General features: G+C 45.5%; 6 protein-coding genes across 6 annotated transcripts; 4 read left to right on the top strand and 2 right to left on the bottom strand.

The window, feature by feature from the left end:
- Positions 1-88: 88 nt before the first annotated feature.
- Positions 89-682, top strand: KUCA_T00004098001 (uncharacterized protein; the record flags this gene model as incomplete). The annotated part of the gene is made up of 2 exons (XM_022600799.1): positions 89-124; positions 230-682. 2 exons carry the CDS (start codon positions 89-91, stop codon positions 680-682), a joined length of 489 nt encoding a protein of 162 aa, XP_022460108.1.
- A 1,136-nt stretch (positions 683-1,818) lies between these two features.
- On the top strand, positions 1,819-3,369 carry KUCA_T00004097001 (uncharacterized protein; the record flags this gene model as incomplete). The annotated part of the gene is made up of 1 exon (XM_022600798.1): positions 1,819-3,369. The coding sequence occupies one exon, from the start codon at positions 1,819-1,821 to the stop codon at positions 3,367-3,369; it is 1,551 nt and encodes a 516-aa protein (XP_022460107.1).
- A 522-nt stretch (positions 3,370-3,891) lies between these two features.
- KUCA_T00004096001 (uncharacterized protein) lies at positions 3,892-5,589 on the bottom strand (the record flags this gene model as incomplete). The annotated part of the gene is made up of 1 exon (XM_022600795.1): positions 3,892-5,589. One exon carries the CDS (start codon positions 5,587-5,589, stop codon positions 3,892-3,894), a length of 1,698 nt encoding a protein of 565 aa, XP_022460106.1.
- A 1,878-nt stretch (positions 5,590-7,467) lies between these two features.
- KUCA_T00004095001 (uncharacterized protein) lies at positions 7,468-9,117 on the top strand (the record flags this gene model as incomplete). The annotated part of the gene is made up of 1 exon (XM_022600794.1): positions 7,468-9,117. The coding sequence occupies one exon, from the start codon at positions 7,468-7,470 to the stop codon at positions 9,115-9,117; it is 1,650 nt and encodes a 549-aa protein (XP_022460105.1).
- Positions 9,118-9,341: 224 nt separating this feature from the next.
- On the bottom strand, positions 9,342-11,510 carry KUCA_T00004094001 (uncharacterized protein; the record flags this gene model as incomplete). The annotated part of the gene is made up of 1 exon (XM_022600793.1): positions 9,342-11,510. The coding sequence occupies one exon, from the start codon at positions 11,508-11,510 to the stop codon at positions 9,342-9,344; it is 2,169 nt and encodes a 722-aa protein (XP_022460104.1).
- Positions 11,511-12,122: 612 nt separating this feature from the next.
- KUCA_T00004093001 (uncharacterized protein) lies at positions 12,123-14,006 on the top strand (the record flags this gene model as incomplete). Its single annotated transcript, XM_022600792.1, has 1 exon — positions 12,123-14,006. The coding sequence occupies one exon, from the start codon at positions 12,123-12,125 to the stop codon at positions 14,004-14,006; it is 1,884 nt and encodes a 627-aa protein (XP_022460103.1).
- Between the last annotated feature and the right edge of the window lie 390 nt (positions 14,007-14,396).

The raw sequence follows: 14,396 nt of genomic DNA, 5'->3' as shown, positions 1-14,396 counted from the left end.
TGCAACTGGCAGGTCTCCCTGTGAAACTTTGATCAAGCTTACCAACAACGTTGCGGCTCCATACACAGAAAATCATATCAATATAACCATGGCAATTGGAAGCATTCCCAAGAATGCCAAGTTGGTAAGTTATGTAAAAGGTCCCTCCTGGATGGGCTTTCTTCGATGGGCACTTCGCAAGACTAGTCTCCACTTTTACACTGAACTAGCATACTAACACAGTTTTCAGGCAACTCTCATAAACTACCGCGTCAGGGTTACTTCGCTAGACTCCAGACAGTTTATTGGTCAGTTAGTTTCGTTTGATAAACATATGAACCTGGTGCTATCTGAATGTGAAGAGTTTAGACTCACGAAGAAATCGCTTGGAGAGCTAAAGAAACTGCACAAAGAAGGCAAGATTGTCGATGAGACTGAGGCAATCCAGGAAGAGAAGAGAGCTCTTGGATTGATCATTTTGAGAGGTGAGCAGATAGTTTCCGTTGTTGTGGAAAGTGCACCCACAGCCAGTGCATTGGACCCCAGCGTTCGCGTTAAAAGTCTTAAGAAGGGCAAAGGAGTGGCCGTTCCCTTGAAGACAGATTCAGTGGGGGCCTCCAGTAGCTTATCTGCACCCATAAGAACAAATTTGGCTGGTTCAAGGGTGAGCAAACCGACGAGGGGTGGGTTCAGGAAGATTTAAGAAGGTCTGGAACTTATGGAGACAAGTAAAATCGGGAGGATTGCACTTAAACCAGCAGAGATTTGTTGAGATTCACTTGATTCTGTTGAAACTAGCTGGATGAGGCTCAGCAGGTTGCAATCAGCTCAGACATATCGATGATCTTCAAAGCCACACCAAATCGCTTTCACTTGCCAAACGCGCGCGGAATTTAACTCCAAATGCTCCTTTTAACTACTTCCGACTTACCCTCCGTTTTAGTACCATATCGGTTCAATCATGCTGAGATTGGGATGCCACCCAAATGGGGCAAGCCGGAACAATTAAGCTTCTGGTACCCATGGGGTTCTCCATCGGCTCACTGCGGGAAAATGAGGGTCCGGTACCGGTTCCCGGTTTCACCAGCCTACACCCCCTCCTGTGTAATATAGTAAACCTTTAATAACATGAACGACAAATAGTACCGTACTTTCTATGGGACAGTATATCATTATAATGGTTTAGTGGATCAACGCTAACGTTATCAGAGGTGGGACGGACTTCCATTCCGGTTATTTCCAGTTGTTTTTCCACTCCCCGGTCACATCATCTAGGCGGACTCTGCGTAACCAGTCTAAACGAACCAAGCCCCTCAGCCTCGAAAAGTGGAAGATATTGGATGTCCTTTACAACTAAACGATACCAGACAAGGCGAAGGTGTACATGTGGCTAAGTCGATCTACAAAATTTAGTAGCAAAAAGAGGATATTAAAAGAACGCGGTGTACAATGCTAACTCTCCGCCAAGTAGTGTGCCGATCCAATCCGGCAACTCAACAGAATGTACCGGTTTCCTTTCCATGCACCCTCTGCCTAAAAGATGCGCTGTCCCACAATCTTCTCCTCCTTCCTTTCTTTTTTGAAAGTTTTTCCGGGAGGTTTCATGCTTGCATCGCACACCCCTTACTCTTGAGGCTTTGAGAGTTTTTGTTCCCTCAAATTTTGACCCTTCACCAAGTTTAACAAGACAAAAGCTTTTTCAACGCATCGAATATACTGAATATTTCTGGGATATATATCGGATATTTTGAAATTAATTTCCTCAATACATTTCCTATTTCCTCAACCCACAGCTTGAACTCCAACAGCCCATTCTCATTGACTACGGACTTTCGCAACATGTCCATAACTCCTTCAATCGAGTCTGCGACTCAGGTTCGGATGGGTGGCGAAGCTGGTGATCCTGATTTGTCAGATTCTAACGGTTCGCCCCAGATAACAGTGATTGGGCCCACCTCCACCGATAGACCCTACAAGTGTTCTATGTGCGATAAAGCCTTTCACCGCTTAGAACACCAAACAAGACATCTGAGAACACACACAGGTGAGAGACCCCATCATTGCACGTTTCCAGGATGTCCAAAGAAATTTTCGCGGAGTGACGAATTAACAAGGCATTTGCGTATACATGCAAATCCTTCTGTGCGGAAATCTAGATCACGGGCAAATCTACAGCAGATGCAAGCACAGAGCCAGCAGATACAGGCTCAACAAATTCAGAACCAAGGCCAGCAGTTTCAGCCCTTACAGAATCAACAGTTCTCACAGGTGCAACAGGTCCAAGGTCAACAGAATCAACAGAACCAACAAGTTCAACAGCTCACCCACGTCATCCCAACCATGTACGATATTAACGGAAAACCCATCTATGCCCAGCCGGTTCCAGTTTATATCCTTCCGCAGGGTGCGTATGCTGCGCCGCCGGGGGCGATTCAGATGCCTTCCGGCTTCATGCCAGTTATGGGCCAGCAGCAGCAGCAGCAACAACAACAACAACATCAGCAGCAACAACAACAGCAACAACAACCGCAATTTCAGCATGCACCTCAAGCTCAACCTGACAAGAACATGTTTGCGCCATTTTCCATGACCAATACCCAACCACAGAGTCCTACAGTGGAAGTGCCCTATCACCAACAACCACAGCTGCAACAACAAAGAAGGCCCACGTTCCAAAGTGTAAAGTCCACACCCGCTTTGAATTCCTACTTCAGTCAGGAGTACTTGGTTTCACCCTCGTCTCTTTCGTCTCGTACGAATTCAACAACGTCGTTGCGTTCACTTGAAACTAACAACAGTTCCACTTCTAGCTTCGCAAGTTTTACTAACGGATTGAAATCGGTCAATCCCGGCTCGCCGTCTAATGGCTTGAAAGCGTTGTCCTCCCTTCAACGCATGACTCCGTTAAGAGTTTCACCTAGTGCGTCCAGTGTCAGGTTGCCCACTTTGACATCCAACAACAGTTCTTCGTCCACTCTAGACGGGACGCCGGTGGAGGAACAATCAAGGAAAAAGTCGAGACCAAACTCTCCCAAAGCGTTCACCAGTAGTTCTCTAGATCAAATCAATGGTCTCTTGTCAAAACATGTTATCAACACTTCAGGCTTGCCTCAGCAGCATTTACCTGCCAGTCAACAATCTCAGTCTCAGGTCCAATCCCCTCCTCACCACATGAACACAGCAGAGTCGATCAACAAGTCCATGGCAATTTTCAACATCACATCGCCGAACGAGACGCCTCTTTCCACCCCTTATCATTCGCCCACGCTGAAGGCGCAAGGCTCATCGGTAACGTTACCTCCTTTGAGACACTTACTGAGTGGGCTCGATAATCCTTCCGAGGAGAAGAAGGACGGTGTGGTCAGCATAGGGAGCTTGATGAATCAATGAAAGTTGACATCAAGGGATTAAGAAGATACAAACATGCGACGATTCTGAATGGGAGAACGCATAGATTTCTTGAAGATTCTCAAGAGCCTTTGGACGGATAATCGATCTGTGAATCTCCAATTCTCTGAATGCTTATCCGGATCCCTCCATGTGCGTTTTTTTTTATCTCTTGGCGGGTTTTTTTAGCTAATTACGGTTACATTATAGAATATGATATGAATATCTCAACTTGTAGAACTTCGACTCGCTACTTTGATCTAAGAAGCGTAGACCAGCCTAAAGGCCACACATTTGGAACTGGAAACGACTACAATTGCAATCTTCAGTCGAACATATGATCAATAGTAACGCGACAAACTAATAAAATTGACGCGTCCATGGGAAGCCCAAATTATGATGATAACGCAGAAATTGAAGGATGAAAATTCAGGTTCAGTTAAAGCCTCAAAATCTCTTCTGTGCGCCAGAGTGTGAGAAAAACTATAAAAGCGGAACAAACAAAGACAGAAGATATTCAATCACCTAAACGGTGTTCTTGATATCCTTTTCTTCACTTTCAATGGAGTTACCGACCTCGGTATCCTCGTGAACAACGTGCTCTTCCAAGAAGTGGTCAGCATTATCATCCTCGTCACTTTCCTCCGCAATGAACAAATTCAAGATCACTCCGATGAAACCAGTAACGGCAAATCCGGTTTCCATGACCAGCACAATGGCATCAAGGAAACCCTGCAGAGACTTGTTTCCACCAGAGTAGCCAAAGACGTAGTCGAACCAGGTGGGCACCAACGTGGCACCGAAACCTGGCAACAACGAGCAGGTAAGCACAAATCTGTCACGTCTGGTAAATGGAGTCGTGGAGATAATCTTAAGACCCGAAACTGCCACGGAAGTGAACAGGAAAGTGGTCATACCACCCAAGACGGCGTCAGGAATGGCTACCAGAGCAGCAGCAAACTTGGAGAAAATACCCATCACAATGAGGAAGAAACAACACCAGTAACCGACAGTTCTAGAAGCACACTTGGTGATAGAAATAACACCGTTGTTCTGCGCAAAAGTCGACATTGGAGTGAGTGTGCAGAGTGCAGAAAGGATACCGTTAATACCATCGGCCAAAACACCACCTTGGATTCTGGATTCGTAGATAGGTCCTTCCACCTCGACTCTAGAGACCTCAGAGGTGGCGGTGATATCACCAATAGCCTCCATCATCAAAACAATGTAGACTGCAAGCATGGGTAGCACCGCCGGTGCATATATTGTGAGTTTAAACGTATGCACCCACATGAAGTTGACTGCAGGAGCAATGTCGATGGAAGAGTGGTCGAAATATCCACATGCAGCGGCCACAATACAGCCAACGAGCAAACCAACAATAACGGCACATGATTTCATGATAGGAGAACCCCATTTCTCACAAAGGATAATGGTGAAGTAAACCAGAAATCCAAGACCAATGAATTGTGCAGAACCCCACACGAGCTCCTTGGGGTGCCCTGCAGTACTGCATGAGCCTGAAGTCATACAGCCAGAACCACCAGCCCAGTCCTCGAAACCAGACTGAATCAAAGAAACACCAATGAGCAAGACCACTGGACCAGTTACTAGAGGAGGGAACACTCTTTGCAAGATGGCAGGAGGCATGAATGAAAGCGCAATTTCCAGGAGACCACACACCGCAGCAGTTCCCAGAATAGCACCGTATCCGTCTGGGCATGGCAACTTAGTTCCGTCAGCGGCAACCGGACATTTACCCTGGGTGTACATTTGTGGAATAGCCTTGGAGACAATGGTAATGGTGGAAAATGAGGTACCAACCACGGACACCAGTCCGGTACCTATGTAGTATGGCGTCTTGTAGATGTGGAACCTGGTGATTTGTATCAGAGAGAGCAAACCACATGTAATCAAAGCAACACTCACAAGGTATTCCTCGAGTTCTGTGGAGAAATTAGCGGTGGATGCAATGATAATGGGGGGAGAAACCACACCGGCCAACATGGAGAGGGCATGCTGCAGACCCAGCAGGAAGCCCAGGGCCAATGGCATTTCGTCATTCAAACCAAAAAATGGCTGAACTTTCTCTTTTTTGGTAAAAAAAGGGATACTGGGTGTGAACAGATAGGCATAGTCATAGTCGCCAAGAACACCTTCTTTGGTGGTCCATTTCTTGAAGACCCTTCTTGGGACGGTCTTGAGTGCGGCAGTGTCAAGCATAGCTAGGAACTGAAAGTGCTGCGCCAAGTATAGACAATTGCTACCACTTCAAAGATGCGAAGAATAAGTTTATTGACCGTTGAAAAATAAATGGACACAGCGGTCAATATATATATCTGTGCAGATTTATCAGACCCAAGAGCAGCGCAGGAAAGACGTAAATGGCAAAAGGCTGCAAAAAATCTGCATATCGGAGGCAAGGCAATGAGCCCTTTCAGAGGACGGGTAACATCGGTTTGCAATGAAAATTGATGTATTTTGTCGGGAAAAATTACCTCAGTACTACAATAGTAGTTTCTGATTCATGGAAATCATTATTTTACACAAAATCAGAGCTGTTATCGCCAGATATTCACCTTTGTTGCTCGCCATAGCCGCCGTTCAGGGTAGGCTTTCGGCGGCTGCCAAACTGACTTACCCAATTGGGCCTCTGAGATAGAGATAAGGGGCCTTTCTTTTTTGGGGTGCTGAATAGATGTTAACGAATCGACGGGGACGTCCGTCGAGCGCAGATTTTAATTCTCCGTAAGCGCCAATTGTAATGGAGCGATGAAATATGGGTCTGATGAAATTTTTCAGAGGCTAAGTCTGAGCGAGAGCTCGCTCTTGGCGGATTTAAAAAGGCTAGTAGCACTTTGAATTTCACTTCCGTTTATTGAGACCAACTCTCGATCATGAGGCGGTTTTACCATATGACCGCGATAATTTGCAAAATGCTCATTTTACGCAGATATTTCCCCAATATTTTTTTTCAGATTGTTCGTAAAATCATTCCAGGATAAATTTTGAAGAAAATTCTATGAGAAGGCTCGGCTTATTTCAGATCACCTACTATTATTACCGCCTGATTATTTCTTGCTAACAAAAATTTCTCATTAACGCATTCGCCTGACATGATAACTGATCACGTTAAAAATCACGTTTAACCTTATAAAATATTTTGGAGGGAACGGCCTAAGCCTCAAAGCCGCTCCATGCACCAGGCGGGAAAGCGCATTAGGCCCTTACAAACACGCCGAACATTCGCCGCTCCCGATAGGGTCTTACTTGGTGATGATCTCGAGATAAATTCTCAATTTTTCCTTTTTCGAAATGTGCAGGCATTCAGCCGGTAACATCCTAACATCACTTGCCTTGGTTAGCATCCATATAGTGCGAGTTCATTTAGTGTAATGTACTCGCGGAACTATGCTGCGTTGGCGGACATCTCCACATTCCATGTTCGAAAAGCCGCTCCCGCTTCAAGATTTTCAGTTCCATGCGTAAACGAATGATTTCAAAATGATTGTAGAACGAACACAATAGGCATTTTTTGTTCCCTTTCTAATTAAAATACCTAAAATCGGACAACCTCTAAATGGACACTCCAGGCGCAGCTCTAGCGGACCCAACGATAAACCCTTATTACGAGACAGAATGAGATGTTTTGGATTTGCTTCTGACAACTGATAGCATGCATGTAAGTTTATGGCTTTAATTGTTATTTCAAAGAATGTGTGGAGCCTAGTTATTTGAGTCGTTATGATTCATGATCAAGACCATCCAGATCAGAGCCAAAAAGATTTCACCTAGATCTGACAACCAGCAAAAGTACATATCCGCATTGAAGTTAAGCTCTCGCTACATGCTATTATAAACCATAATCAAATGGCACAACTGAATCATTGCCAGGGACGACGTTCACCTATAAGGTGGCTCCACAATCTTGCTGCATGGCGGAGAAGGCCTTCGCCTTCAGATAGTGGTTTGCATGAGTGCACGACCTTTAGCTGTGGTCGTGGTATTACCGACAAACGTCTTAGAATTTATTTTCAATACACTGATAGTGTCGCAAGGTGATACTGACCAACAAGCTGCCGCAAAGCCCTTTTCGCACATATGAAGACATGCTATTATGAGCTTCTTGGAGTCTCGGAAACGTGCTCATCTACAGAGCTAAAAAAGGCGTACCGCTCCAAGGCTTTGCTGTACCATCCAGACAAGAATAGAGATAACATAGAAGAGGCTAATGAGAAGTTTACGGCAATTTCGCAGGCCTTTCAGATTCTCAATGATCCACAAGAGCGCGAATGGTATGACTCGCACAAAAATCAGATATTAAGAGAAGATGATGACAAGCCGGCAGGAGGCGAGCAGGATGTCTCAGAGTTCTACTATGGTTTGACCACAGATGACATACTGAAGTACTTTGACACCTCAATATATACTAAGGCCACATGGTTTGAATCGCTGGGCTTGCTTTTCACGAGAATTGCAGACGAAGAAGCTGAAAGCTGCAATACACAGAAGTTGAGTGCTCCTTCGTTCCCCAAGTTTGGATTGGCTTCTAGTGATTACCAAACGGAAGTCAAGGCGTTCTACAAGGCATGGTCATCTTTCCAGACTCAAAAGACGTTTGCATGGTATGACGAGTATAGATATTCTGCCCAACAAGACAGAAAGACTAGAAGACTCGTTGAAAAGGAGAATAAGAAACTCAGAGACCAGGCCAAGAAAGACTACAACGAAACGATACGACATCTCGTCTCCTTTGTCAAAAAGAGAGACCAAAGAGTGAAAGATGGTTTAAAACAGATGGAGGTGTCGAGACAGAAAAAACTAGCCAATAACGCTTCGAAGAAGTCCAAGAAGACATCCGCGCAGGAGCAGTTTGAGTCTCAGGATTGGCAGGAGAATGACGATTTGTATCGCGAAATAGAGCAGGCTTGGTTGGAGCAGGAGCTGTCACAACCAGTGGAGCAAGATGATGACGATTTTGAGCATTTCGAGTGCATAATCTGCAATAAATTCTTCAAATCGCAGTCCCAGTTCAAGGCCCATGAGAGTTCCAAAAAACACATCAAGGCGTTCAAGCAACTGCGGTATGAAATGAGAAGGGAGGGGATAGAACTGGGAATAGATACAAATGGATTTGTCGCTGAGGAAGAGGAGAGTGAGGAGTTTCTCACGGCTGACGAGGAAATTTCCCAAAAGGAAGACGAAAATGAGTATTTAAGTGGGGACGATTCAGGTGAAGGTGAGGACGACGAGGCTGAACTTGCGGAGACATCAAAAGATGATCAAGAGCAAGACGAAACAGACGATCTTTCTGAGCCTGTTTTTTCACAGGCAAATGGTGGTGACAAACTTCATCATCCCGATCAATCTACAGATGACCTTTCAGATGACTCACCAGAAACCCCCCAGTTTGACCAAGACGTTGACGAAGAGATTGACGACAATATCGACGATGACATAGACGAAGACTTGCTTGAAATCATAGAGTCGTTAAACCGAAAAGCAAAGATAGATGACGGCGAAGGGTCTGATGATGACTGGTCGAATAAGAAGTCCAAGAGCAAATCCAAGTCTAAGAAACCCCAGGAGGAGCCTGTACAAGCAAAAGGCAAAAATATTCCGAAGGAAATCTGCAATGTTTGTGGAACAACGTTTTTGTCGAGAAATCAGTTATTTCAACATGTGAATACCACGGGCCATGCGTTGGCTGGAGGAAAGTCGAAGAAGAAGTCAAAGAAGTCGAAGAAGTGAAGAAGTGAAGAAGTGAAGAAAGGATATGAAGAAAGTTATGAAAAGTGTTATAAGAGTTAGAAACCTCAGTCAAGAGTCTTGGTTTGAACTGCCAATTGCAAATGCTGAAAATTTTATCACTAGATATTATTATAACCACGGGAAATGCATATGAAAGCTGACTACCAGCAAAACATGGCCTGTCAACTAAATTGGATATATATATTAACTGGGCAACACCATCACTACCTCAATCCGGATTTTGAATTTTTCATCTTGGCAAGTATAGGCTCGCTGATTCCCATATTTTCCACTCCCAGACCCGAACCTTGAGTCCAACCCAACTTCTCCAACAACCGTCTACCGATATTCTCCTGACCAATGGCCGGAGCTCCATCTCCAACCACCTCACCCTCTTGGAGTCTGAGTTTGGAGGATTTGTTCTTGGTGCTGGTACTGGTGCCATTCCTCGAGCCTTTCGAAACGAGCTCCGATCTGAAGAATGTCACACGCTTTTGGAGATAGCTTCTGGCAGCATCATAGTCTGGTTCTGAGTTGTAGGTTTTGGCCTTCTTTATCAGCACAGCATATTTAGAGAGCCCCTGCCCAAAGATTCTGGTCTTGAGGTGGTATTCATTCGCAATCCACGTGATCATTTTCTGTGCGTGGTTGTTGAATGGAGGGAATTCAAGAGTCTGCCTTTCGTCGTCATTGAAGAACAGGTCGATTTCCTCGAGGATTTCCTCGATAGTGATCGCGGTGGGGTATAAAATGCTGAGATCGTACATACTGGTGCTCTTTTTGTTTTTCTTCTTTCCGATCTTCGAACGATTGCGAGCTTCGAAGGAAGCTTCCAGACTCTGGATCATGCTTGGATCTAAGTCCAACATAGAGGTATCCAGCCTCTTCTTTTTACCCTTTCCGCGAGTCTTGAGAGGCTCGTTGGAGTCCAGTTCATGATGAACAGCTCTGTTGAAGTTGAAATTCACGAGGTCCTGAAGACCTTCGTCATCTTCGCTTTCATCGTCCTCTGAAGTGTCTGAGAACGGGTAATCATATTCAGGCTCGGGATCAGACTGAGTCAGTTCTTTGGTCAAATGCTTGATGAAAGCCCCGAATCTCGTCTCATTGAATCCTTTCTCTATGAGCAGATCAGATAGATCCCAATGGTCAACCCATCTGAAGTCCAAGTCCCCGAATAACGGTCCACTTTGAACGAAATATCTGTTCCCAACCGGCGATTCTCTGATGTTCTCCACCTTGACACTGGTGAGATCAAAGTCTATAAAGTCCTCAGGAAGCAAACCATAGGCAGGTTCCGAGTCAGTTTCAGACGCAGAATCCATGTCTTGGTCTTGTGGTATGTTCTCTTTGTAGTAGTGGAACTCGTCGTCAATATCGTCATCAACATCTTCATCAAAGTCCTCATCCTCGTCCAAAAACTCAATGGCTTTGGGCTCCTTTGCAAACCTGAAGCTCGCTTTGCTCTTGGCTGGAAGCTCAATGTATGTTTCTCCAAGGTCAGTTTGAAGAGAGAAGTCAACTCCACCTACTCTTATCGAGCGTTTTTCTGTATCTCTTTCCCTTTTAACAACAACGGGCGTGGGTATATTCATGAGCTTTGGTGGTTCATTGGAAGGCAGTTTCATCTCAGAAACTGGTTTTCTGTTCTGAGAATGGTCTGGGTCTCCTTGGGTATCTATTTCAAAGGGGATCGTTTCGGAAGCGGAATCCGAGTCTGAGGTATGATTTGAGTCCAAAGAATCAAGACTCGCAAGATTGGTGTTGGAAGAGTCCTCAACTGTAGCGACTTCTTCGAATCCTTCGCCGCCAGAACCAACAACCATATCAACACCTGAGTCGCCCAAATCACCTGGATCGCTTTCAAAACCTTTTTCACTCTCATCTGCCTCTTCTTCCTCTTCCTCGTACAAAGACTCCTCTGACTCACTCTCAGAATCATAAAGAACAGCATCCAGGTCCTTGGATATGTCGGTAAAATCTTCAATGTTCTCATCAGTCTTTGCAACTTGATGAATTTTCATAGAAACAAACTCCTTCACTAACTTTGACGGATCATAAACTTCTTTTGCTAGCACAAAAGTGATAGGAGGCCTCTTTCGTATAGGACCCCTCATGCTGAGTTCCTCGTGATCCTGTGTGTACACCAGTTCCGAACCAAGTCCCATGTGCTTTCTCTCAAAACTGCGTGGATCTACTCTTCCGCCTCCGGGAATGAATATGTTATCATCAAAATCCATCAACTCAGGGTATTGGCCACCGTAGTTGCCCCTACTCCTGGCAAATCCTCCTCTGCTAGACCCTCCTCTTCCTCTACCGCGGCCTCTTCCGCGTGCACCGCCACGAGCTCCTCCACGAGACCCACTACGAGCTCCACCTCTATGTCTTCCCATTATGGTTTTATAGGCGTTGAGAATCCAGCTCTTGTATAAGATACACCGGGGTTGAGCCAGCCCTGTGTATGATGAAAAGTTGAGGCCCTAGCTTTATCTAGCCGTTATTAGTCAAAACACACGACCTTATGCCGTATCTTTGGGTTTGGGTCTCGTGCTTTCAGCTTAAATATGGTATGATGGGTTGAAAAAAAGCGGTTGATAAATAAAAAAAAGTTAGTTCTAACAGGAAATAAAACCATATGCCAAAAAATACTGATATTTTACGTAGTCACAGATGGAACCATGTTTCTCTTCACACTTTCCCTCATAGTGTCGCAACCAATGTATCTCTAATCAAAGTGCGAAAATCAAAAAGGTACACTGCTTGGTACCTACACGATCCCTTTGACGTGGTGCGGGATGTCGCCTCTTATCTGAATCCAGATTGAGCAAGTGATTATTTCCACATTTGCACTCTCGGCTTGGATCCAGGGTTCTGGCGCGAAACTAGCTGAACCGTATATATACTTGACGCGTTAACGCTGTTGATTGCCGGCTTTTCCAGCAATTTCGTGAGGACCCCACTCTTATCTGCAACCGTTAGGGCTGGGCTTGACAGACACGACAAGGATGTCGAGGATAAACAACTTTCACAAGGTGGTAGGGAGGTTATGGGACAACGATGCTCCTGTTGTGGACACGGAAAACGAGCTTATTGTGTTGGGTAAGCGATATGAACCCTATCAGGGCGGTGCCAACTTCGTGGAGGCGGACCCAGCGCAGCCTGAAGCAGCTCAAAAGCTCTATGATGACGATGATGATGAATTTAACGAAACGATCAAACCTCCGGGAGATGTGGGTTGCAATTCGCCGGAAGTCACGGCTTTTGACTCGCGAATCAGCGAGCTAAAGACCATGATCAGCCAGCTCATGACGCAGAATAAATCTAAACCCCCGGCCCAGGACAAGATATGGCCCGACGAGTTCATCCGCGATGTCGGAACTCGAATCTGGTTGACGTACCGAAGTGGATTTCCTGAAATTGCGCGAGCTGTGGATGGTCCTTCCAGCATCTCGTTTGGTTCTTTTCTTCGAGGCCAGGTTGATTTGAAAAGTAACGGCTTCACCAGCGATGCTGGATGGGGATGTATGATCAGGACCAGTCAGAGCTTGCTTGCAAATGCTTTGCTCACCTTGCACGTTGGTAGGGACTGGCGCTATGACTGCACTGTTCCTGAAACGAGTGTTAAGACGCGCGATAGCGCGATTCATGACAAGATTGTTTCCTGGTTTGTGGACGTTCCATCGGCCCCATTCTCCATCCACAACTTTGTGGCGCAGGGAGGCAAATGTTCTGGAAAGAAGCCTGGAGAATGGTTTGGTCCTTCTGCTGCATCCAAGTCGATTGAAGTTCTGTGCAACGAATTTCAGGAGGCTGGGCTGAAAGTGATAGCTGGAGAAGGTGATTTCTACGAGAACGAAATTCTTGAGACGGCCCTTGACGATGGAAAGTTTAAACCTATTCTACTTCTTGCTGGCGTCAGGCTGGGTATCCACGATGTGAACACTGTCTATTGGGATGCGTTGAAACAGGCTTTGAACTTGCCCCAATCCGTTGGTATAGCCGGTGGAAGACCTTCATCCTCGCATTACTTCTTTGGCTATCAGGGAAACTACGTTTTCTACTTGGACCCTCATTTGCCGCAAAAGGCTTTGACTGTTCCCAGCTCCGTTCCTGCTGTTGGTGTTGAAAGCGATGATGCTCTTCAATCCAGCAACTATCTGGAGGTGAATACCACTTTGGATATCAGGTCTGTACACACCACCCGGATAAGACAGCTGAGCCTGAATGAGATGGATCCTTCAATGCTGATTGGATTTCTCATCAAAGATCAGGAAGATTACGAGGCTTGGAAGCAGGCCATGACCACGGCCGAGCACAAGGTGATCTATGTGTATCCCAAGAGTGTCTCACAGAGTCTGATGAAGAAGAAATCGATGTCATTTGTGGGTATTCCTGGTGATACGGACGAGTTTGTGGATTTAGGTGCTGAATGCATGGATTTTGACGAATGCGAAGATGAAAATGTGGTGGTTGAGGCGGCGGAAGGATCGACTGCTGTTGCTGCTCAGCCGAGTAATGTGGAAGACTTGGGCGAGTCTACGAGAGAAGATTTGGTGAGACGGTTCTCCCAGCCTGTCGTGATAGAACGCAATGAAGTCGCAGGTATCAGTGATATTGGTCATAGTCCATCTGCACCCGGGATTCTTGAAGAGAGCCAGGACCAAGAAGATCCAGTAGAAAGTGAAGAAGCTGAATTGGTGGAAACTCGTGGCCATCTTCAAATAGGAACAGGTTCAGTTGAGCCAGACGAACTCTTATTTGACAAAGATACGTCGATAATCATGCAAGACGAGACTTACGAGGAAATCAGTCCTTCCACAGCTCTATCTGAGATTGAAGAGCCAATTGTGGTGGTTTTGGACGAAGGAAGTTCGCAAAATGAGATATGAGGATAAAATAAAAGAATCCTGAACCTTATAAACCAGAGAAAAGACTACACATTACTAAGTATGAAGAACGTTCCTCAGCCTCGCTATAATAAATGGTTCTAGTAAGCTCACACCAAGCAAGGTATTATTTCTATAGAACACATAGTAAATTGCATACAATCAGTCATAAGTAATACCCCTCAGGGGTTAGATATGCCAAGCCCTTTCCAAGTATACCTTACGATAGCCAACCAATTGACGTCGTGGTTTCGGGCTTATCTGCGCTATGACACATTTTAACTGTTCTCGGGTTCCGGCGGAACTGCGTATGTCCGCCGGGAAGAAGTTATTGTTTGGTCACCGAATTGAGACTTGGCACGCCGGTGGTGGACACTTAAGCTGGCACTAAGG

The sequence above is a fragment of the Kuraishia capsulata genome, genomic scaffold (assembly GCF_000576695.1).
Source record: "Kuraishia capsulata CBS 1993 genomic scaffold, Kuraishia_capsulata_scaffold_5, whole genome shotgun sequence".
In the NCBI taxonomy this organism is placed as follows: Eukaryota; Fungi; Ascomycota; class Pichiomycetes; order Pichiales; family Pichiaceae; genus Kuraishia; species Kuraishia capsulata.
This window is presented reverse-complemented; position numbering and strand designations above follow the sequence as displayed.